General features: G+C 40.5%; 1 protein-coding gene across 1 annotated transcript in view; it reads right to left on the bottom strand.

Moving 5' to 3' along the window:
• The window catches only part of carmil3 (capping protein regulator and myosin 1 linker 3), a 92,331-nt gene that overhangs the window by 1,453 nt on the left and 66,490 nt on the right, over window positions 1-24,388 (bottom strand). The window contains 19 exon segments of the mRNA XM_037787806.1: window positions 1,769-1,888; window positions 2,229-2,300; window positions 2,499-2,706; window positions 2,807-2,913; window positions 4,646-5,006; window positions 5,796-5,964; window positions 7,797-7,916; window positions 11,854-11,933; window positions 13,724-13,911; window positions 14,482-14,548; window positions 15,343-15,468; window positions 17,778-17,865; window positions 17,980-18,155; window positions 18,878-18,939; window positions 18,942-18,990; window positions 20,339-20,458; window positions 20,592-20,690; window positions 23,121-23,214; window positions 24,212-24,280. Of these exon segments, the coding sequence (XP_037643734.1) occupies window positions 1,769-1,888; window positions 2,229-2,300; window positions 2,499-2,706; window positions 2,807-2,913; window positions 4,646-5,006; window positions 5,796-5,964; window positions 7,797-7,916; window positions 11,854-11,933; window positions 13,724-13,911; window positions 14,482-14,548; window positions 15,343-15,468; window positions 17,778-17,865; window positions 17,980-18,155; window positions 18,878-18,939; window positions 18,942-18,990; window positions 20,339-20,458; window positions 20,592-20,690; window positions 23,121-23,214; window positions 24,212-24,280 (2,375 nt within the window).

Below are 24,388 nucleotides of genomic sequence, written 5' to 3'. Positions count from 1 at the left end.
TAAATGTGCCGTCAAACTTTTCACTTAGAAAAAAATGTATAAATAGAGCTGCATTACATTCATCAATCAGTTTATTAATTCAGGCTAACTTCCTGTGGCACACATTGCATATGGTTTGTCCGTTATCTGCCGCAAAATGTCATAGTACTCAAGGCAAATTACGGACGGAAAAAAACGGAAGGAGGAGTTTCACAAACATCAGAGATCACGGAGGCTCCCATAAGAATGAATGAACTTCCTGTTTATATGCAAACATACACAGAGCTATGTGGAAACAAGGCATAAGTGCCCGACAACGACTTGTTGTGAAGTGAATGAAATTGAACGAGGGAGGGACAATGCGACATCTAGTGGCTGAATGTTATCAATAGCACCTTTGAAGCGCATTAATCAAAATGTTTAAATTAGTAACGAATCAATTGATTATGTGTGGAAGGTTTCACTAGTAGAGACAAACCTACAAAAAAAGATCAACCAAACCTGCAGTCCTAGAGAGCAGAGCTAAAAGGACAGTGAATACGGGACTTACATTCATCAGTTGAACACAAACACGACTCCAAATGAATGCTAATGTTGCTGTGCATGTGTTTGATTTGTAAATTAGCATTCTTGCTAACTCCGGGATGTTTACATCTGGTATTATACTGATGTTCATTAACGTGCTATGTCCCTATAGAATAAACAAAATAATTTAATTAAAATTGTAAATACGCAGCTGTTTGTTGCTGTTCACCATATCAACTTTAGACACCAAGTGGACAAATAATTATGTAATTGCAAGTTTAAAGCTGCACAATCCCATAGAGAATACAAATAAATACAAGTTTTTATATCATGATAATTTAAATGAATGAAGGTGAAAATTTTTGACGGACCCCCTGGCAGAGTGCCACATCACCGGTGGATAGGAAACACAAATGTGACAACGTGCCTATTGTCCAGATGATGAAGTCTCTGCTTGATGCGTCAATGTAACCAGACAGCACCCAGAGGACCACTTAGCTTTCACACTTTCTTTATAACTGGCTTTTTATATGCCATCATTTATGACATGTGGACCTTTTTATCATTCTCTCAGTGATGGTAATTGAGTCCCATGCAGCAGGTTTTTTGATATACAGTTCAGTATTACAGAGGTAATTGGCAGTGGTTTTGCCAAGTCATTAGAGTTCCACTGCCGCGGGGTTTTCATCTTCACTGCCAAACGGCTTCGGTGCAGAAACTGATGACGTGTCAGCTAAACACGGCTGCCAATTATCTCAATAATACAACATAACATCAAAAAGGAATCAGCTCAAATTAAAGCAGGACTGATAAAAGGTCTGTATTTGTAAAAAAAATTAAAAAAATGGGAAAGGTTGTCGTTCAGGCAGTGTCAGATCCGGCTGCCAGCTACAAAGAGAACTTTCTGGAAAACGGCCAAATTACGTCTTTAAATGATGTTTTATGATCTCTTTTTTTGGTCAGCCATTCATAAAATACCGGAATAAGCATGCATTCAATATGTTAGGTATGACTCATCCATGTAAAGTGCTATGAAAAAGTCTATACAGTTGAGTTTTTGCAAAAGTTAAGTTATAAAATGAAGCTGTACACACCTTTTTTTTTTTGCTTTTAATTAACTTTATAAAGATTAACTGACTTTTTTAGCACTACTTTTAGTCAAATTAAAACAGACAATCATTACACAATTTTGCAAAACCTCAAAAGTTGCAAACTTGGTTGTCATACCGCACATAGTGAAACAGGAAGTGAAACAGTTACATACACCTGGTCCCAGCAGGGCAGTCCAGAGATCTGTTTCTGTACTGGGGGAAACGGGGCTTTTTCACAGGGAATCTGCGATCTGAGGACCTCTCCAGATCGTAGGGGCTGTCCCGTTCCATGCCTGAGGGGAAATGGCATGAGAACACACACGAGAGTGGGGTGTGGGAACTGAAAAAGGGGGCGGGGGGGTTGCAGGAAGAGGCAGTAATGCGGGTACACAGCCGGGAAGCTCTACATACAGGCTCGGAGCACATCAAATAAGACACTCACGCTGTTTTCATTTGATAAAAAATAACAAAAGGCATTGGAGGCCATTGTTATGAATTATGAACAAAAGACAGCAAGACGTGCGTTCGTCTCAGACATCCATGTGATGATCTAAACCAGCATGCGTATTGAGTTTATCTTAATGTGTGCGCAACAGCAGGGGTGCTGCAACCACAGCGTTAGATGTACAGTACCTATGTCAAACGAGTTGGACTTCCTGGTGTGACGGGATGCTGTCGGGAATCCATTACGACCTTCTTCCTCATCTGGTTGGTGGAATATAATCATAATCATCATCATCTGTACTTATTCAGTCCATATTGGCTTTCTGGTATCATCAACAACACACAGTATTCTATATGATGCCACTTTATTCTAACTAGTGGAACTTGAATATTAGCATTAAAGCAACCATTACTATGGTCCTACTATCCTTTGTTGTGAAATAACATTGTTTACAGCACCTTGACTGGCAGGATCTGCTGCTTCTATCCCAGGATTGGCAGATGCTGGTGGGCTCTCAGCGGTCCCCTCCTCTTCAATGATTGACTGAGCAGGAGGCAGGCTCCTCTGGTCATTGGTCGGTTCTTCACCTGGACTGACGGGGGAGGTTTTGGGAGAGGTCACGGCCTTTTCCGGAGAGGTCTTGTCTCTTGGGAGGTCGAGACTGGGCTGAGGGAGGAATAAAGCGTTTTTGTGTTGTGTCACGCGTCAGAGTGAGAATGAAATGTGTCTTCTTTCCTTGCTGATTTACATGCTGTACACATACTACCTTATTGGGTAGAAGAGGACGCTGTCCCTCTGGCCCTCGCGCTCTCTGCTTCTCTTCATGCTTTCTCTCACTCTGGTCTTCTTCTCCTTGCAGCCTGCCTGCCTCTTCTGGTGAGACAGAAACACAGAGAGAACAGTCCTCACGATGATCCATCAGAGCTTTGTTTGAAAATGAAAAGTAAAAAACCCTTAAGCACAAACGCTGAGCAGCAGGCGCACACATTTCATGTGCGTTCTGTAATTGGAAATGTAAGACTCGACTAAGACTGGGACTGAAATCACTGACGAACATATAGCACACAAAACAAAAACATAAATATAAAGAATGGACGGTGGTTCTTTACATTTCTGTGTTAAGTTCTACAACTTCAAGAGAGACAAAGTGATATGCATGTTATGCTGGCCACTTGTTAATATGCATGTATATATGTTTAAGTGCTGATGGGTTGTCACTGATGTCGTCTTCATTTAACGAGGATAAGAATAGCAGCAGCTATTAAAATATTTATTGCTGTGCAGCCAGGTTTTCAATCAGAATATAAAAGTGGACCATTTCTGTGCCATTTCTCCATTTTTAATGTCAATCTGCAGATTTTTACATTGATCTTATGACATGCCCGGTTCTGGCCTCGAGCTACTGCACTGATGTCTTAATTCCCTTTGAGCCAGAGGGCAGTCTATAGCTAGTTTTGTGACCGAGGAGGTTTTGCTCATTACAAAGTCTAGACTTTAAACCAGCGATAGCCCTTAACAAACAATGGCTCCGTCTCTGTAAATAGTTTGAGACAGCGAACCTTTGGGACTAAAGCCAATCAAATGTCCGTCCACTTATACTGTTATCTCTCATTAAAATCACTTTGACAGACTCGTCTTGAACAAATCTTCTTTAAACGACGCTGATGGAATTTTTGCTTTTACAGTTTGTTAGTTTTCTAACTTTTTATCTTCTGATTTTTTCTCCCTGCGGATTAGTATTTTTAGTTGACATCTATACATTTCTTTGCACTACGTGTAGATCTGATAATTCATTATCAAAGGTGCCACATGCTGCATTTTTACATCAGCAAATGGATTTTGATAAAATCTTATAATTACACAGCGCCAGCCGGCTGTCTTCATCCTTTTACTGTAATTATACCATCATATCACAATTTATCTGACAGTATTATGTTTTTCGTAATGCTCTGAATTTAAATGAATGTTGAATTTCAAACAGTATCTAACTCTCATTGATACAGAATCTGCACTGGTCATTTTCTCAGCATTAGACAAGTAGCGATGAGAAAAACAATTTCTGCAGAAGTCAGTATCTGGAATGATGTAAAGTAGGAATAACCTTTGAAAACTTTCATTTTATGTATTAAATATGCTGTTTACGGTAAATAAAGATAATGAAGTTAAGAGTCTGACTACACTACATTAATCCCAAAGAAATTTAAATTACTTGCAAGTTTAATCAGCTACACTAAAATACAGTGAGCTAAAACAATACTGTATTGCTGGAAAGCATATACTGTACAATTAAACCACAATTTATACTACTGCAACAGGTACTCAATCTCTATCGGAGCTCTTTGACAGCGATCAAAAGGAAAGAAATGCCATTCCTTATTCACAGTATTTAATAATAAGCACTGAAACTAGTGCTAATATGAGGTGTCTATTCTGAGGACTGAGCATGTAGTTTGCTTTGCATTTCATGTTTAAAGTAATCATTTAGAGAGTCCGTTTGGCTGTTTGTATGAGGAGTCTTGTACATTGAATCTCTGTTGTTCAAACTGAACCAGATGAATCATAAAATACTATAATATAACTTCTCTTGCTGTCTGAGTTGCAGTACCTAAACTCTCCTGCAGGTGTCTCTGCCTCATGACAGCCAGAGTGGGCTTGGTGCTCTGTGGGGGCGGCTCTGGCCTCGGCCCACCGGGGGTCACGATCCCACCGCCGTCCTCCTCCGTGTCGGTCTGCGAGTCTGTCAGGGGTACGATCCTCTCCTGCCTCCCCGTCTCCATCTGTCTGTCCGTCTGCTGTTTGGAGGACACCACGTGGCCGTTAGTCCGAGTGTCTGCCGGGACGTCTGAGATGGCGGTCGATCTGTCAGCGTCCTGGTCCGTCTCTTGGATGTCGCAGGTGCTGCTCCCGTCCGAGTCATCGATTTCTGCCCCGATGCAGCTGTACACCATGCTGACCAGGTCTGTGGACTGGACGAGGACACAAAAAATGAAATAAAAGACGGATAAATGAGTCCTCAAGACTTCCACTTTACATACTGTATGTCTAGGATTCCCTGTTGTAGTTGATGCACTGAATCATTTAACTGTCTAGTCCGGTGGTGAGAGTGAAAGCTACGATTAACATTTTGTAATTCAAGTGAATTAAATTAGGCCAAAATTAAATTATCCCTCATTTTCTTGGGGATGTCCTCAAATCCCCTCAAGGCTCAGTAAGGATCCATGGACTCTACGTTGAGAGCCAAAGGGATTTGGGATTTCTCTCTGCATGTGTGTGTGTGTGCCTTTGGGCAGAGATTAAAAATAGGCCACATAGTATAGTCGTACACATCTCTGACAAGCTACACAATTCCAACACAGATACAGACTGAGAACAGCAGGTGGTGGGCACAGCATGCATCTAGGCACTTTGTCGTGCCATGTGAAACTAGAAGAATTGGGAGCAATTTGGTTCCTTATTTATGAGTTAGATTGGAAGCAGACAGAAGATAGGATATTGAAATAGTTGCACATTTGCATTTACTAAAAACAATTTGCTGTGCCAGATTGGTGCACTATTCCACAGAGCAATAATGCAACGTGCGCCAAACTGTTTTGGCTATTTGGAAAATTAAATACACAGTTGGTTGAGATTCACCATGCTTTCAAAGGTCAAAGGTCACAGTTGGCTAAAGCGCCGCACCCTTGGAGCTGGTTCAGGATTCATTGTCAGTGTAGCGGAGTTTGAATTTCTCGCTGTGACTGTCCCGAACACTGTACCTGTCTTTGGATGAGGCAGGAGGGACTGGGAGCCCTCATCCCATGCACCGGTATGCCCTGCATGGGCCGAGGTGAAGGCATGGTCCCGTTTGCTCCGGGAACGGCGCTCTCTGGCCGACCAGCTTCCTTGGGGTGCTGAATCATCGAGTAGACGTTCTCTGAGGCGCTGCTGGAACGGACACACAGAATAACACAAGAAACTTTGAATTAATGAATCATATTTACATACATTTAGGGGGTTGAGGTTTGACCTGAGAGGCACAGGATGATAAGAATGAATGTTGGGTGAACTAACTTGCCCTTAAATTGACTTAGTTGCTCTATTATTGAAGGGATAGTTTTGAAGTGGGGTTGTATGAGGTACTTATCCATAGTCAGTGAATTAATGATGGTCGGAAAGCCCCCAGTTTGGAGAAGCAGACAGGAGTTACCGCACGGAACCAAAGCGATGCACTGATGTGGACGGGGGCCGACAGCAAAACTAAAAAAATCTGTGTACGCTATATTCTGAATATTTTCACCGCTTTACCTTGCCATCAGACAGCCCTTTCCTACGGGAAACTGAAACTGTTGTATCCATCTATGCTCTCGCCCAAGCCACCAGACTCCATTGAAAAAAATAGTAATTTTACCTCGCAGAACACGGGGGTTGCTTCTCTACCGCTTCCTCGATCAGTTACTTTTTTTGTGCCATTGTGTAACTTTGGTGAATCTGGACTAACCAAAACTCACACAATAACACAAACAACCCAACCGATCGAGGCAGCGGTAGACCAGCAACCCCTGTGGTATGCAAGGTAAAATTACTGTTTTTTTTCCAATGGAGTTTGGTTGTTTTGCCGAGAGTATAGATAACGGCTTAAGTTCCCCGTCGGAAACATAGACTGCATAGCTGTCTCACGGCAAGATAAACTGGTAAAATATTCTAAATATAAAGGACACTTAAATGGATATAGATTTTTTTAGTTAAGCCTTTCTTTCAGGTGGCTAAAATATGTTTTGCTGCCGGCCCCGTCCACAGCAGTACATTACTTTGCTTCTGTGCGGTAACTCTTGTCTGTTTCTCCAAACTGGGGGCGTACCGACCGTCATCTACTGCAGGTAATACACTGACTATGGATAAGTACCTCAAACAACCCCACTTCGAAACACCCAAACTATCCCTTTAACATATTGTACATTACCAATCTGTATATATTGACAATAAACATAAAATAACATGCACTTCCCACACACTCTGTGCTGTTGTAAAAAGACAAAAGAAATGACACAGAGGGCGGCCAAGTGAATGCAACAATGAACAATCTCTTTGATTGCTTAGCAACACTCTGCAGGTAAAACACCACATAACACGCTTAACTGTTTTTAAAGAGACATTTCTATCTATAGCTACCCCGAAGATGAGTCATTGATCTTTTATTCTCCTCTCACAGACTGCTGTAGGCTGCTGAGAAACTTGGCCTCCGCTTAAGAGTGTAACTCCAGCGCCGCAGCACGGTTGTTAAGCAGCAGGGGCGACTGTGTCACCACTTTTTTGCCTCGCCACAATTCCTTTAAGTTCAATTTGTAAGCACCTCAGTCAGCTGAAACACATAACGTAGCTCTCACTGAGTGCCCTTTTCACCTCAGTTTTATGGAAAGACAAAGAGTACCTACTGAGTGCATTTCTGTCCCCATTTATCAGGGAAATTAATTTTTTAAGAATATGTTTTTCCCACCTTGTACTTTCTCCTCCTCGCAATGCTGCTGTCTACTTTCTAACTACGATGCCGTTATGTAACGGCAGCTTAAATGTATGCAATGCCATAAATTCAAAAGCAAAGGAAAAACAGTCGGAGACAGCGAAATGTTTTCTTCCATTAAAATATTTATGAAGCTGTGAAGGGACGTTAATGCCCAGCGCTGGATTCATTTAACAGCCATCTCATTCTCTGGGTCTGTGCACTTAAATGTTACTTTCATCCCCTCCTTCCACTCAGCACCCGGTGCCCGCATGCTTACTCCGAGTCCTGATTAGAGATGGTCGAGTTGCGGTTCTTGCGGAAGCCGGAGAAAATGGACAACACGCTGCGTCTTTTCTTTCTCCTCAGCGACTGGCCCTGATGGAGGGATGAGAGCTGACTGAAGGGGAGAGAAAGAGAAGAGGGAATGAGAGTGGATTATTGGTAAAGATGACGGATGATACATACAGTATAGGATCAGAGTTAGGGGTCATTTTGATGATGTTTTACATTTAAAGTTCTTATTGATAACATTTTTATGTAGACAAATATTTAAAAAGAAAATAAGGCATCCACAGAGCCTTTAGAAAGCTGCAGAATAAAAGTATGTCTTCTCCTGAAAAACAATATTATGACGGTGAATTAATCATTTAAAACATTTTGGCTGATCCAAAATGGATGTTTTGTTTATCTCTGTGGAAGATATCAGACGTTCGGTTCCCACTTCTAACAAGGCTTGTGAGCCGATAGTAAAACGGCGTTGTTATCACACGGTATCTCTGGGTCCTCAGTTAGTGTGGAAAAAAACGGATAAATGGCTGACATTGACGTTAAGTGCCTGGCAACGACTTGTTGTTAAGTAAATGCAGTGGAAAGGAGGAGGCAGAATCCTTGAATGTTATCAATAGCACCTTTCATGCAGTTAGCCATGAACCATTATTGACCAGAATACATTCTATACAAACCATCATTGGCTTGCGGATCCCAGTGTTAACTGACTACATTATATGTGTTACTTATGCTAATGAACCTGAGTGGGCCTGTACAGATGGTTTAATATATTTGACTATATTTGATTTGGATTTTTTTGGTCACTTCGGGAAAACCAGCTGTAAACACAACGTTAACATATCATTTACCTTTTAGGTCAATATGAAAAACTATTTATAAATCCAGCATATACATTAAGCAGAATATAAGTGTTTTGGCATTTTTATGGAGTTGAGTTTCTGTCCACTTGAAGAATGACAGTCCAATATTCACCTTCCTTTTAGCTCCGTTTTTGGTCTCCACCAACTCCTATCTGGCTTTTCAAGCTGCTAAGTGCTTCGCTATTCACTAGCTTGTAGAAAACAACTCTGATGGGAGCAATTAGTGAACCAAAACAGTGAAGTGGTGGGCCTGAAAACCCAAACAATGAGCTACAATGCTCCGTAGAGCTGAGTTGAACTGTAGAGTGGGTACATCACCCTTTTCATGTACATGTAGTCATGTGATTCATCGTTTATACACAAACACTAATTCTAGCTGCTTTAAAGTTACCCAAAAGGATCAAATCCTCACTCAACCGCACTATCGAATACGGTGTTTTATTGGAATTTTATTGATTACGTTGCAGATTGCAACAAACTGACGGCTCCGTGAAGAAGACCCGCTTCATATGTAGATTTAAACGGCTCATTCTAAGGTAACGAAAACATGATTCTTATTTTCAAAAACATACTTATAAATATTATATTCCATTTCTACCAATAGATCACCTATACATTGTTTCTTTAAAGCATATAATTGTGTTTCTTCAATATATAATTGCTTTGCACCATATGTGTATACACAGACAGCCGGTACTGTCTTTAATTCAGAGAAAGAAACTAATTTGCATGACCACTGCGCAGTTTCAAAGAAAACTAGTTAATAAACAGGAGGCTGGACTGCGACAGTAAACAAGATTTATTTTATAAAATGGAATACGTTCTGGCTATTGAACTAATAAGAGCTACCAATTATGCTTCTATTCATTGCAAATGGAACCTCTTCACTACATCTGTGCTCAAGTGCTTCAGGGAGCATGCTGTTCATGAATCATTGCATGACATGAGAGTATAAAAGCATAGAGAGAAGGAGGTCGAATTGTCCTGATTTTAATGCATGTAGTATGAACTGTAGGCAGCATACGGGAGGAATACTTCTTATGTGGGTGCGTATTAATATAGTGCCATTTTTAGTGCAGCAGGTTGTTGTTTTGTGCGCAGAGCAGATGTACCCCATAGCAACCACTAAAACCAATGCCGTTCACATCTTCATACACAGCTAATATGATGCATTTAGATACATGTGAAGCAGCCACAGGATTTCTATCATTCACTTCAGCCTTATCTGGATAAAATGTATGAAATGATTCTGTTCAATTCAATACTATGTGATGGAACACTGATAACATCTAGTTATACTGATGTAGACCTTTTACAACTTGACAACATAAACATTCTAAATGGGCCCCTTTATATTCCCATGTTTGTTAATGCAGTAACTGACAGGAAGTGAACTTGGACCAAAGCTGTTGCCGTAGCAACAGAATGGCAATGAAAAGGTCTATAGTATTGAAGCACATCACATTCATCAAAGGGAGATATAAAAAAAAAAAAAAAAAGCTCAGAAGCGTCCTCCTGTAATTATGAATTCTATTTCTCAGTATCTCATGATTACAGCTTAGCATCTTGTAATTAGGACATCTTTATGTGCTAATTATGTGAAGGCTATCCCGTAATTATGATAAAAACGACCAGTCGCCATTTAGGAAGACAGACTGTGATGACACTGCCTTTTTTTGCTATCATTTCCTTCTTGGTTTGAGGCTTTGGGAGACACTGATTCAGTCACTGCCTGCAGGACAATATTCATACTGTATGTCAACATTAACCAGGAATCAGAAGTTATTGGAGTTGTTAAGGTGAAGAACACATGATGATTTATTTAAACCTGCATTAAAATTATATTTTGCCTCCTTGGGAGCAGCGGTGGGAATATATTATCGCATTTTACCTTGACATGGCAAACAGTTGTTTTTTTTATATATCTAGCAGCAATAATATTTGTTTGTGGCCAGTTGGTGACTGTTTCCACTAACTTGAAGGAAATATCTGGGTCTTTAATTGCTAAATGCTCCACTAATAAGTACAAGTACCTCAGAATTGTACTTAAGTATAGTACTTGAGTAAATGTACCAGAGTTGGAAATTAACTTTTTTGTCCACCGGCCACCAAAGCTTAAAACTTTCCTGTTTGCTGCTGCCTTTTATTAAACCAAATAATGATTTTATACTGCACGATATCTTTTACTGTTGTGTGTTATACTCTATTTTAGCTTCTATTATAGCTTTTATTTTTAGCTTGTTTTTATTTCCAATCTTTAATGTTTTTATGACTGTTTTAATTATGTCTTAATGTTCTTTTGCACTTTGTCGCAATGTTCTTGAATGTTTGTGTAAAGCACTTTGAATTGCCCTGTTGCTGAAATGTGCTCTACAAATAAAGCTGCCTTGCATTGCCTAAACAGATTACCATTGTCTTTTTTGGCTGGTGAGTGAAGCAGATCTAGCAGCCACATGCATATTTTACCAGCATTTGGCTGGTGGCGGGTGCTAATTTCCAACCCTGATTAATGTAGTTAGTTACATTCCACCACTGAAAATTAGGGTTTATGTTGTTATCAAAAAAATATATAAATAATAACTATTGACAACTGAGAGGCGGCAGACATTATTGAAGTTCAGAGCAACTACTGTAAGTCTGAGGAACATACAGTGCAAACCATGGCCTCAACAAAGAATCATGATTCTTCAGTGTACTTCGGTTGGTTTATGTGTTATTGTGAAGGAAGCGGCATCTCATGGGCACCCGGCAATTGAATAAACTACTAATGAATAGACATAACCTGTCAGGAAACAGGAGGAGTGGTGGGAGACTCCTAGCGGCCGGAAGTTGGCTGGGAACTGGCTTGCAGATGGCTGGGAGGGGAAATTCTAGGTGGCTGCATCTGTATGTTCACCAGATAGTCGCTAACTTTGTGTTTCTGCCATAAAGTTTCTGTTTACAGTCAGTTTAACTGAAGTTTGTGTGTTTTCTTTAGGTCTAACAAACGTCTTGAATGCAAGGCCAATTTTTCTTACAAACTTGAAATCTGCATTGTTTAAATCCATGTTTGCTAGCTCACAGTCTTCGTCTTCCTTGCCTTTGCTGCCGCTTTGTACTGTTTCTTGGCGCGCTACCGCCACCTGTAGATCGGTGGAATAGTGTGAACCATTGGCTGATTGTGTACACTGATTCTGTGTGAGCTACCTGTCAGGTAGAACTCTCTTGCTGTAGAAATCAGGCAGTCCGTCCTCCAGCATGTTGACTCCTCCGTTCTCTGAGCAATGCTACACACACACACACACACACGACAGGAAACGGATAGAATAACAGGATACCAGCGATCAATCCGCCATGTCAACAAAAAGCTGAAAGGCTGACAAAAGGTATTATCATTTCAAATGTCTGGCTGGCAGAACAGAATCCACTGCCAACAGAAGTCTGTTTGTAAAACAACTCCTCATCATGGTGCCCTAACTGAGTTTGTACCGATTTAGAAAAAGCTCTTTTACAAAGTCTCAAAACAAACAAGCTGCTAAGTTAGAGGCCGCCCCGTGGCCCATGGGAGGTAGCTGCGCATGATTAACATTTGAGTCACAGAAACACATGCGACAGCTTCCTACTTTAAAAGGAACTTATTTTTGGAAAGTGCCACTGGCATGGAAAACAAGATAAATAACAACAGTTCACACAAAGGAGTCAAGAGATAAAAGAAACCCCTGAAATCTATGCATGTTGGGTTTACTTTCTCACCTCTATTCTACACCCTCTTCTGAGCTCTTTTGTGGAAACACATGGACTGAAGAAATGGGGCACTTAAGAATAACTTTGGTATTTTTCAACCTGGACCCTATTTTCACATGTTTTTGTGTCTAAGTGACTAAGGGGCGTGGACAACGCCAGCCATGCTGCTTTCATCCTTTTATCCAAGGTGCTTGGGAGGTTGCGCTCCCGTCGCGCCTGCCGTTACTAAGCAATCAAAACGTGCGTGCTGCGAGGACGATGATGATAAAGTTGCGTTGATTTAGCAATAAGCCCCACTGACTGAAGTAATCTCAGCCAAAACAAAGATAAATGGATTTCCAACACTGTCAATCCCTCACAGTAGCTTTACTGCTCGATTCCTCTGTGTCAGTTTGGCTGACCTTTTCAACCGGATGTTGTGACGTTCTTGGACGGAAAGGGTGAAGCAAGTAAAATAGTCCGTGGGACAGATGGTAAAGCTCAGAGTAGCCCTGCACTAAAATTATGTCAATGTAATGTTACATTTACTAAAAGTACTTGTTTTTGCCACTGACAGACTCAGACTTGTTATTATAAGTGTCTGACAACATTATGGAAAGGACCGATCGCAAGCACAAGTCTCGCTGTGAAATCTAACTATCCGTATACTGGCTTAAATAAATACGGGCGGCCATCAAATTCAAAGACCTCATCCACATTGTGGAAATCATCTAAATATTCATCCTCGACATTGAAAATCTTTTAGATAACACTAAGCTACGCTTTCTGTACTCCGAAACAACAAACCATAGATGTGTTCCACTATTCCACCGTTGTCTTCCGGCAACACATCATCCCGCCAGATTTTAGAAAGAGACTTCTCCTTGAGTGAGACTCTTTCCATAATGTCAGACACTTATAATAACAATCAGAGCCTGTCATGGCAAAAACAAGCACATTTAGTGGACGTAAATGACGGTGCCAGCTTGCCCCAATAGCAACATATTGCAGCCAGTGAGCAGCTGCTGTCTACAGCGCTCTCTCTCAATACTGGACCAGTTTCAGAAATTGTTGTTCCTATTAGTCAAACACAAAAACATGGGAAAATAGGTCGAAAAAGTTACCCTTTAAACATATACAGCTGTGTCACTAGCACAATAAAAAAACCTTAACCTTCTAGGTGCCAGATGCCATTTTTAAAAAGTGGTAGCTACAAATAAATAAACATTTGTTCATGGTGAAGAAACTGCCCTTCGAGAGTTTTATCCATCACAAGAAGCTCAAGGGAAAGGTGATTCCTCAAAGCTCAGAATAAAGTCTAAGGTCATTACCAGGGCATTTGCCATCAACTTACAGATTCTGGTGGTGGGTGCCCTGCTCTGTGTCTCCGCGGTGGGCGAGGCCTGACGTGGGTCACGTGACGCAGGGGCGAGCCGTTGGTGGGGAGGGTGGACAGACACTCCCATGATGCCGAGTGGGTAAGAGCGGCAGAGTGCGGTGGAGCAGAGGGGGTAGGAGAGGGACTGGGATCATCGCCTAGACCTATAACGAGACAACATCAAAATTATTTTCAGGTCACATTTTGGCATATAGCACACTGCATATTAATACACTGCATATTGATTTCAATTAAATAGATTGACGTTGCGATCAAATAATTACTTATGAAAGAGTTCTTACATTAGATTTCTCTAAACTCAAATATTAGAAGACAAATATGAAAACCTTCTATGGCCTTTGTTTACATATTCATGCTACTGTAGCGGACCTGTGAGGCAGAAAATGGATGAAAATGGATGAAAATGGAGAGGAAACTAACTATTCTTGGATCATCATTACCACTATGGGGGAGAAAAAAAATAAAGTTTGTCCTGATAACACAGTCACTGTTAGCATAAGCATTAACATGGGTGAGAAAAGCTAAAGCCAGCTTAAATATTAAAAGACATGATCACTCATCTCATCAGGCAAGTTGCACACCACTTGTGCAGGCTGAAGAATTACAGTAGTTTTATTACAGCTAGAGAGTCAATTGACCCTGAAACTGCTATTATTGTAAATGCATCATGCTACGTGAGCACTTGAGGGGCAATTAGCAGCACAAAAACTCACTCTGTCTGGTGGAGACGGGACGAATTCTTCTAGTTCTGGAGCTCCGCTTCTTAATAGCCATCGTGTCCTTTAGTCAAACGAGATAAATGTGTAATGAGCGGTGACTTCATTTTAAAACACTGTATCCAAATACGTAAACACAGATATGACAACAGCACAAAAAGAAAGCAAAAATAATGTAATATATATATATATATTTCAGTCGAAATCAGTTTGAGTGCTTTACAGCACAAAACAGAAAGTGGAGCGACATTTGGGACGAGGTGGAGGGAATGAAAAGCTGATGAAAAAATTACTTTCAACATGCTCTTCAATAAAGGGAGAGTCATAGGTGCAGAGATCTTCGAGATTGCAACTTTAAAGAGGACCTATTATGCTCATTTTCAGATGCACACTTGCATTTTCACCTCTTTTCACCCTCTGTCTGAAATGCTCTGTTTGAGCGCTCCGTTGTGATTGGTCAACCGAACCAAACTCTTTGGACTCCGCTCCAGCTTCGGTCGAACTAGCTTTGTTTGAGGGCGTGCCAAATTAGCTGCTAGGCAGGTATTATGCAAATGTGTTACTTGGTGACATCACCACGTTACAGAAGAAAAGGAGGGACTTCAAGCAAGGCGTTTCAGGCAGCTCAGGAGCAGTGTTTCTGTGGGGGAGAGTAACTCCCTTTGGCCTAGACTTTGGGCTTTGTCACTTTGCAGAACTTTTACATGCACAAAAACCCACTAAAGGAAAGGGAAAAAGCATGATAGGTCCTCTTTAAATTATTAAGTAATGCTCAAAAATCATACACGTAAAAAGGAACTCACTATTGACTAACCAAGCATACCCATACATATAATCAGCACGTCCTCACAAACTTACTATTCCCAGGTTGACGCCAAAGTCCTCATCAGGAAACTCCAGCGACTCGACTATTCTGGACTGTCTGATAGTGCGTCTGCCCGACCCGGCATCATCCCAACGCTTCGCCTGAGACACCTGCCGCAGCTGATGCAACACACACACACACACACACACACACACATCAAAACACATGCACAAACACGCCGTGATGACACCTGGAACAATATCCTCCGACACAATCTCAGAGGAGAAGCGTGTCCGCCCTTGTACACAAGAAGCTCACAAACAAAGCAAAGGGGTTCTTTGCAAAAGCCCATGAAGAATATGAATAAAATACAATTTCTTGATTATCAAAGCAGAGTGAGGCATGATAGAGGACAAACTCGCACTGCAGCAAAAACAGAGGAAAAGAAAATGAGATGTAACGGTAGAGGCAAGTGAATGGAATGCAAAACAGAGCGGGGCCGGCAGTGTTATTGCCAGAAGTCTATTTTTCCCTCCTTTTCCACTGGCTTCATTTTAAACAATTCAATTTTATGGAAAGGAGAAGCTGCAGGGTCTAATCATGTCCTTAACGGACTCATATCTAGTTGCTGTGTTGTCTCTGAGGTGCAATATTCTCTGAGAAAAGCTGCTCCATACTTATAACCCCATCATCCCCCTGATATGGTAATGACACACAGCGGCTCAAAAACAGCACCTCCTTCAAAAGAAACTAAACTTAAGATACTGAAAATTACAAGATAGACAACTTTTTGACAGCATGGGAAATCAGAAACATTAAAGAAATCAGATTTAATGGGTCCTCCATGCTACAGAGAGTCTTTCATAGGAGACCAATAATGAGCTTCTGCACTTCACACCAAATTACACGACTACTGATTCCTAACTCACTAAATGTTATAATTTTCTCGAGTGTTTACTTTGACATTTTGAGTGTAATCTGGAGGCATTTCTGGGCCGACTCCGACGCACTCTGGTTGACACCGATGTCGCTGGAGGCAGAGTTGTACCTATGTGGCAACATTTTATGAATAATGTGTGCGATCTGTAATAAACAGACTTTTTTTTTTTAGCACAGTTATGTATTCCGCAGCAGACAACACACTTTAAAAATTCAGTGTGCTCAGATTAATCCATGACTCATCTTACTAACAAAGATATTGACTTACAAAATGAAATGAATCATCATGTCGCAACACAAACACACCGCACAAATCGGTGGCTGGTTTTGTTGTTGGTTTGTTTGGGTTACTCATGGATCAGCATTTATATAGAAGCAATAAAAATAAGTCGTTGTTTTTGGGCGAGCAGCAGGAAACGATGTTAGACTCGGAAACAGTGACTGTCTTTTCAAAGTGTGGAAACAATCCAACCAATGAGAAGAAGTCTGAGGCAGGGGGCGTGTCTGCATCCTGTCAATCACTTACTGTATAACCTACTTCTGGAGATGAAGCTTGGATCGATGTAAAGGTGGACATTCTTTGAGTTGGTGTCAATTTCCTCCCAAAATGACTTTGAGGTTGCAGATTTATGTCGAACAACTTTAAGGAATAGTTCATCATTTAGGGAAATACAATTATTCTCTTATTTGCTTCAGATGGAGTTACAGTCGAGTTAGATGGAGTGTTGTCAACACTGGTCCCCTTTAAACCTTTGGACAGAGCCAGGCTAGCTGTTTTCCCTCTGCTTCCAGTCTGTATGCTAAGCTACTGTCTCCTGGCTCCAGCTACATAACTAGTGGACAGACATGAGAGTGATATCAATCTTGACATCTAACTCTCAGCAAGGAAGCGAATAACTGTACTTCCCAAAATGTTGAACTATTCCTTTAAAAAAAAAGACATTTCAAAAGCCCTGAACTTAAAGCTGAAATCTGTAATGTTTTGTGGTTAATGAACAGTTGTGATCTACCGTTATAGTAAAGTGTGGTAAAAGAATACCATTACATTTCCTGTTAAAGGGATAGCTCAGGTGTTTTGAAGTGTGGTTGTATCGGGTTCTTAGCAATAGTCAGTGTATTACCTACAGTAGATGAAGGTCGGCACGCCCCCAGCTTGGAGAAACAGGAGTTACAGCCCTGGAGCGAAGCAATGTACTGCTGTGGACGAGGCCGACAGCAAAACGTATTTTAGCTTCCTAAAAGAAAAGTTCACATAAAAAAATCTATATCTGCTTGAGTGTACGCTATATCTAAAATATGTTTTGCTGCAGGCCCCATCCGCAGCAGTACACTGGGGGCGTGTCAGTCATCTCCTGTAGGTAATACACTGACTATGGATAAGTACCTCATACAATCCCACTTCAAAACACCTGAACTATCCCTTTAATCTGATCATGAACTAGATCCTAAATCTTTGCTGTCAAAGTTATAGATTTCAGCTTTAAACACAGAAACATTTTGTTCTACATTTCTACAAAGAAGTCATGCAGAAAGGGAGTATTACCAGTACCAGGGTTTTATGGGTGTTATACAGCTCTTGTAGAATCTGATCCACTATGGAGTTGGTCAGATAAGAGACCACGGACAACTTCACCTCCCTGAAAAGGAGGAGAACGAAGGAAAAACATAGGAGGGGATTAATAATTAAAATCGGTATGTTAGCTGATGTTCTTGGCTCGACTTTGAAGCGTTCCACCAGCTGTCCTCCTTACTCCAGGGCTCTGTTGATGTCCTCGGCCGCTCTCTCCATGAGGGCGTTGCGGATGGCGGAGCGAGGGATCGATACTTGTTCGGAGATGGACGAGAGGGGCGGGGTGAGTCTCTCGGCGGCTGAGCAGGACATTGGACACAGCTCGCGGCACAGAGACACCATCGAGTCCACCACCACCTGGACACAGTCGACCCGAGACATGCATCACCACACATACATTTTTAATGCGTTCTAAAAAAATATACACATTTGTGATTCTTTTGTTCCAAAGAAATTTCATTATTCATGCACAGTGTCTCTTTATGTGCTTGCTTAGATTTTCATCCAGCTCCTTTTACTCTCACTTGTCGTCATCTTTTATTTATGTGCATTGCAGCAATCCGTTCATCCAACTACTAACAATTCACATGATCTGTTCGCCCTCCTCCACATCTGCCATTACCAGTTCAAACCAAAGTTGGACATCTGTGCATGAACTGAATTATGATCTTGACCTTTGCAAATTAGAAATGTAGCCTTCTACGTGACGGCAAAATCGGAAAAGCACAAACAAGAATTTTAATTATGCTCGAGCAAGTTGAAATTCAATAGAAAGTATCCCAGGTTCCTCCTCGGGGCCGTGTTGCTTTTTTATCATTTGACTGCGCTGTGCTGCTTGAATCCCAATGGGAACGGAGCGCAACTAAGATAATATTAAACTGTTCCTTCGCTGTGAATTTAAATGCTACATTTCTTTTGAAGTCAGCACACCTGCACCGCACATACACACTCACAGTCGCACGCTATTAATGGGCAATTTAAATGCAACTGGTCCAGAGCTCCACCACTGTTTAACATACGGATGCATCGGGGAATGGCTGTTGTCTGCGATTACGGGCGCGGTTCCGCCGCCAACCTACCTGCAGCTCTTTGTCGGCAGCCTTGGCCAGTTCTCCAGCCAGGGTGTCCAGTCGCTGTTTGACGGGCCGTCCACTGACAACACGTGGGCCAACTCACACAGAGAGGGATACAGCTGATACACAAACACACAGCAGCACAGGGAAGAGAAGAGGTTAACGTCAGTGGAGGAACGATTGAGTATCAAAAGGAATGTTCTCATTAAGCAGAATGTCCTCCATCATTGTATTTATTATATTGTTGGATTATTATTATGAATGTTTAAGTAGTATTTTGATGTAGTAGAAGTTACAGATGGAGCTAACTTTGACTACATTATGTACTGTTGGTTGGTTTTAAACCAGTGGCTCTTACTAAGGGGACCCCTTCTCTATCATTGAGTAAACTGACGACCCCTTACTAAGTGACATATTTTATGGATATTTCATAGTATATTCAATGCATAACAATAACAGTACAGAACAACTGATAAACTGTACAATTAACCCAAATAGTGAACACAATAACTGCAGGAAGTTTGTGTAAAACGAGGCTTTTGGATGAATTTTGAGCAGATTATTTCCTGTGAATATTGCATCAGAGATGAGGTTTCTTGTTATTTTTAGGGACTTTAATACAATTCTCTATATTATATATATATTTTTAACAATCATAGCTACTTGATAGGCTTCTTTTTTGACAAATTCAGTGTTTCTTCTCCCTGATGCTTGGCTGTTCTATTAGCTCTTTGGTTGTTTCAACTGTTGACCTTTTAATTCGGGTGGAGGTTGTTTAGCAGAGAGGGAAGGCTCTGTGATTATAGCCTGTGGCCTGGTCTTCACCGTGCCCTTATCCTGTTGGATTTGTTTTAAGTTTATAATTTAAAGAATCCAAATTTTAAAAAACAACAAAAAAAAATTGTCTTACACCCCCTTAAAATCATCAAAATCATCATATTCTTTAAGCTGATAATAAGTTTTGTCCGAGCCACCATGTTGAAAACAGCCAAGCCAAAACCAAAACAAAATAGACAACTGATTAAACATAAAACACACTTCCTTTTAGTGTCTGCATCCCACATCCTTTGGTTTGATTTGATTTGATTTATATTATTATTGTGTCATGCATAAATAATATGCCCAGCCCAAACGGGCTTACAAGACACCATTAATTTAGAAAATAAAGAAAAGACAAAGGCAGAAACCAGAGTGGCAGTATAAATCACAAATAACACCAGAAAAATAAACCATCCTGACGCTTTTTCCAAGCTTGAGATACAAAAGTAGCAAACCTATTTTGTCATCATCCGAGCACCAAAACATGTCGGAATTTTGAACAGACATTTTATTTATAATAGAGGTTCGTAACTCATCATAGTGTGGACAATACACAAGAAAATGTAATTCATTTTCAACTTCTCCTAACTTGCAGTGATTAGCAGTTTAAATGTCATACACGAGAAATAAAAATGGTAGTCTACTCACAGCTCTGGAGTCCCTGGCTTCTTTGAGGATCTGTCTTGCCGTCTGGACCTCCTCTCCTTCCTCGCTGCCTTTCAGGACACTCACCTGCTGCTGCACCCGCACACACAGACGCTCCATCACCTACGCACACACACATAAAAAACACGACAACATGTGAATACATGTAATCATATACAAACTTGTCGGTAAAATACACAACAAAAATACAAATCTTGACTTGTTCGCCTACGTGTGTGGAAATACAAACACGCACCTGTTCGGCAGTGCTGGTGACGAGGCCTTGGTGCAAACGAAGAGCCTGTTTCTGAGAGAACCGCTGAGTCTGGTTGTTCCTAAGCAGGGCACGCTGGATCTGTCACACACACAGAAAACAAACAAAAAGGGAGAGGAGTGGTGGAGATGACAGGTGTTTACAAAGCACAGTGTGCATGAGACGGGAGACAAGTCCATTTGCATGGTAATAAGGAGACAGGAGAGAGTTCTGATCCCCAGAAATAAACGGAACGCCTTTGATTTATTTTCTTAGACTCAGCAGGTGTTCACTGCTTAACCATCTTATGTAAAGAACGATGGAATCAAGAGCTTCACAGACAATGTGCACACAAACAAGAACCCTAACCCAAATAAAAGCTTCATACACTACATATGCACACTCTTAAGGTAAGAACCAGGAAATGATTCATTAGGCTGGATCCATTTCTGATGTAAAAATATACTGTTGACATTGTTTTTTTTATGCTTCTGGAGATGTATCACAAATGCTCCTTTAGCCGCCTCCGAGCTTCTGGGGAGGCGAGATTTTGTGTGTGACTGACTGACAGCTGAGCCGCCGGGGGGATGGAGTTTGACGTGCGATGTAAACAGACTTGCTCTGCAGCTCACAAGCCAAGTGACAAACAGCATTTAGTTAGCAGTGATATAGACAAAAATGACCACACCGTTCAGTATCTAAAATGACAGATCTTTATATTTAGCAATCTCTCCTGTCTAGCAATGTCAAAACGCCCACTTTTCCCTCATGGATATTTGTTTATGGATTTTAATGAGACATTGTGAAAGATAAGATACGTATTCAGGCTAATGTTCGCTTTTCGCACACAGCCTTTGTCTCGTTTGTGTCTTTGTGGTAGACTGCTGTCTGGCTGTCAGTAAATGTCACTGTCATGCATCCCATTTCTCCGGTATTTCTCCCTATTTATGGCAAATTTTCACACTTTTTTGTCCTTTTCCTTATCGCAACCTGTTTCTGGAACTGCACAGTGTGTATAATCCCTACTGTTTCCAACCGGACGACAATAGAGCTACACCCACTGTCGTTTCCCGACAGATGAGAGCAGTCTATGCTCGCAACACAGTGCAGTTTGAGCTCGTGTTTAAGCTTCGCTCGCCACAGCGTGCAGCGCAGGAAGTTGGGCTTTGCTAGATGCAGCTAATATTCGTTGTGGTGTGGCGCGAGCCGTTAGAAATAACGGGTTTCAGAGCGCAGTGGTGCCGTTGTCGTGTTGTGTCTGAAAGGACCTTCAGTGAGTGAGAGATGGAGAGAGAAATAGAGAGAGTACTAAGAGAAAGAAATACTCAAGCAAGAGAAAAATTAATAAAACGGATGAATATTAGTTTATATCAGAAATTCACACGCCAAGTTCAAACCAGAATTATTCAGTCTTTTTTCCTGGAAGTTAAAGTTATTATTTTGTTATTTTTTACTCTTTTAAAGTCACCAGAATGCAGGAAACAAAGTCTTAACTATGGAGGACAGAACCTGCCAAAATAAAAAATAAAACAATAAATAAATAAATGACTTGATAAATAAATAAATAAATCATTAAATTTAGCAAAAATAATATTACAAATGAATGTAGCATTCATTAATTTATAAAATGTGACATAAATTGATATTTCTGTTTTTTTTCTGCTTCTTTATTTATTTATCTTTGCATTAATTACCTTATTTATTTACCCTTCTGTTTAATTTTCCCTTTCATTTATTGATGTACAGTATTTATTTTTATTCATTTTAAAATGTATTTATTTTCTATTTATCTATTCATGCATTTATTTTGTATCTATTTATTTATTTTGCATTTATTTTTATTTATTTTATATTAATATTTTTATATTCGCATTTGTGATCTCTGTATATTGCAAATCAAATATTGAGAGGGCATTAGGAAGTCTCTGACAAGACATTGTCTTTTCAAGCTAACTTTTTTTATGGCACATATCCCGTGAAGGGAAGTTTTAATTTACAAAACTCACCTGGAAGAAAACATGAATGCTTTTAGTTCTATTTAGAACATGGGGTAGTGGTGCACTTCAGCCTCTTGTGGCCAAAATTTGTATTACAACAACAAACACACACACAAAAAAAAATATTCACCTGCCAAAAGTCCCGTTCCATAGATGAAACATTTTTTTTTTCTTTTTAAAAGGAACTTCGAAAGATTATCCTGACAAACCCTTTTTTTCACCTGTTCTTAAGTCATAATCACAGGAGAGACAACAACTTAGATCAGACTTAGAAAATGGATCACCAGATTTTTTTTTTCTCACTTGCCCCTCAGGGCCTCCGTAGAGGGTTTCCACAACAGCAATATAATAATCTATCACAACGTCCACATTTAATCATCACTTCTTCTGCACAGGCAAATGAAAGTCATTCATCAAACTGAAATGAATCATCATCCCAGTTGTCAGGTAATGCTGTTATTAATTATCTGTATTTCTGTAATATGATGCAGCAAATTTAGACATCACAAACTGAAGGAACGAAAGCTCCTCTCACCTTACTCAGGGCGTGGTCCGTCCTCTCTGGGGCGCCACGGTACGCCTGAGTGATATCACTGAGGGGGAGGGGCATGTACTGGAGGGTAAAGTTGCTATTTATTGGAGAGGGAAGAAGGAGAAAGAGGGAAGAAATAAAAGATAATATTTAAGGCTGTCAGTTGATTAAAATATCTAATCGTGATTAATCACAAAGTAATTGCACATTTTTTATCTATTCTTAATGTACTTTTAAAGGGAGATTTGTCAGGTATTTAATACACTTATCATCATGGGAGTGGAAAAATATGCTTGCTGTATGCAAATATATGTATATATTTATTACTGGAAATTAACAACACAAAACAATAACACATATTGTCCAGAAACCCTCACAGGTACTGCATTTAGCATGAAAGAAATATGCTCAAATCATAACAAGGCAAACTCAAGTCCAACAGGCTTTAAAACTGAGCCCACTACAACCTCCAATTGATTGATTGAATAGCGGCCAAGGTTAATTAAAAATCGTAAGTTGCATTAATGAAATTAGTGACATTAAAACAAATTTGTGCAAACGCGTTATTATCGCGTGATCTTTGACAGCCCCAATAAAAATGACAAGGGCTGTAATGAATGTCATATTTTTACATTCAAAGCTTCTATTGAGGTTTTTGAATGAATCTCTGAATGTCTGTCGTCATAATTTATGGACGTCATCGCCCTAAAAAAATGGAAAAACATATATAGATTTTTTGGTTATTGCGGTTATATAAACGTAAGTTGCAATAACAAACAGGAAGAATTGTGATGTTAACAAGAACAAACAGGAAACACTCAGGGCACTTATAAACAGTTGTCTCCAATTCCCTAATACGCATATGCACACACACACCCTCGCACAGCACACACACACACACACTGAAAAAAATGTCAGTTTGACTGGCATGCACGTCAGAGGACTGATGAAACGCTGTGTAATAGTAAACATTGTACCGAGATGGTTATCTGCCTCTCAAGTGGGTGTGTGTGAGTGATCCGTTTTATGTGTGTATCCCCTCTTCAAACGTTTTTTTTTTTTTTTTTTTGATGTGTGTGTTGTGTTCGTCTTACTGCTCCAGCGCTCTCGCCACATCTTGGAAGCCTGTCGCTGTGGTGTTGTTGCGATCCCACGTCACACTCCTGAGAGGGGATCAAACCGGCAGGAAATAGGGGAAGACAGGCACAGAAAGGAGGAAGAAGGAGAAGAAGAAAAAGAAGAGGATGAGTCACTTTCTAATGCTCCTAAAA

This window comes from Sebastes umbrosus, chromosome 12 (assembly GCF_015220745.1).
Source record: "Sebastes umbrosus isolate fSebUmb1 chromosome 12, fSebUmb1.pri, whole genome shotgun sequence".
In the NCBI taxonomy this organism is placed as follows: domain Eukaryota; kingdom Metazoa; phylum Chordata; class Actinopteri; order Perciformes; family Sebastidae; genus Sebastes; species Sebastes umbrosus.
This window is presented reverse-complemented; position numbering and strand designations above follow the sequence as displayed.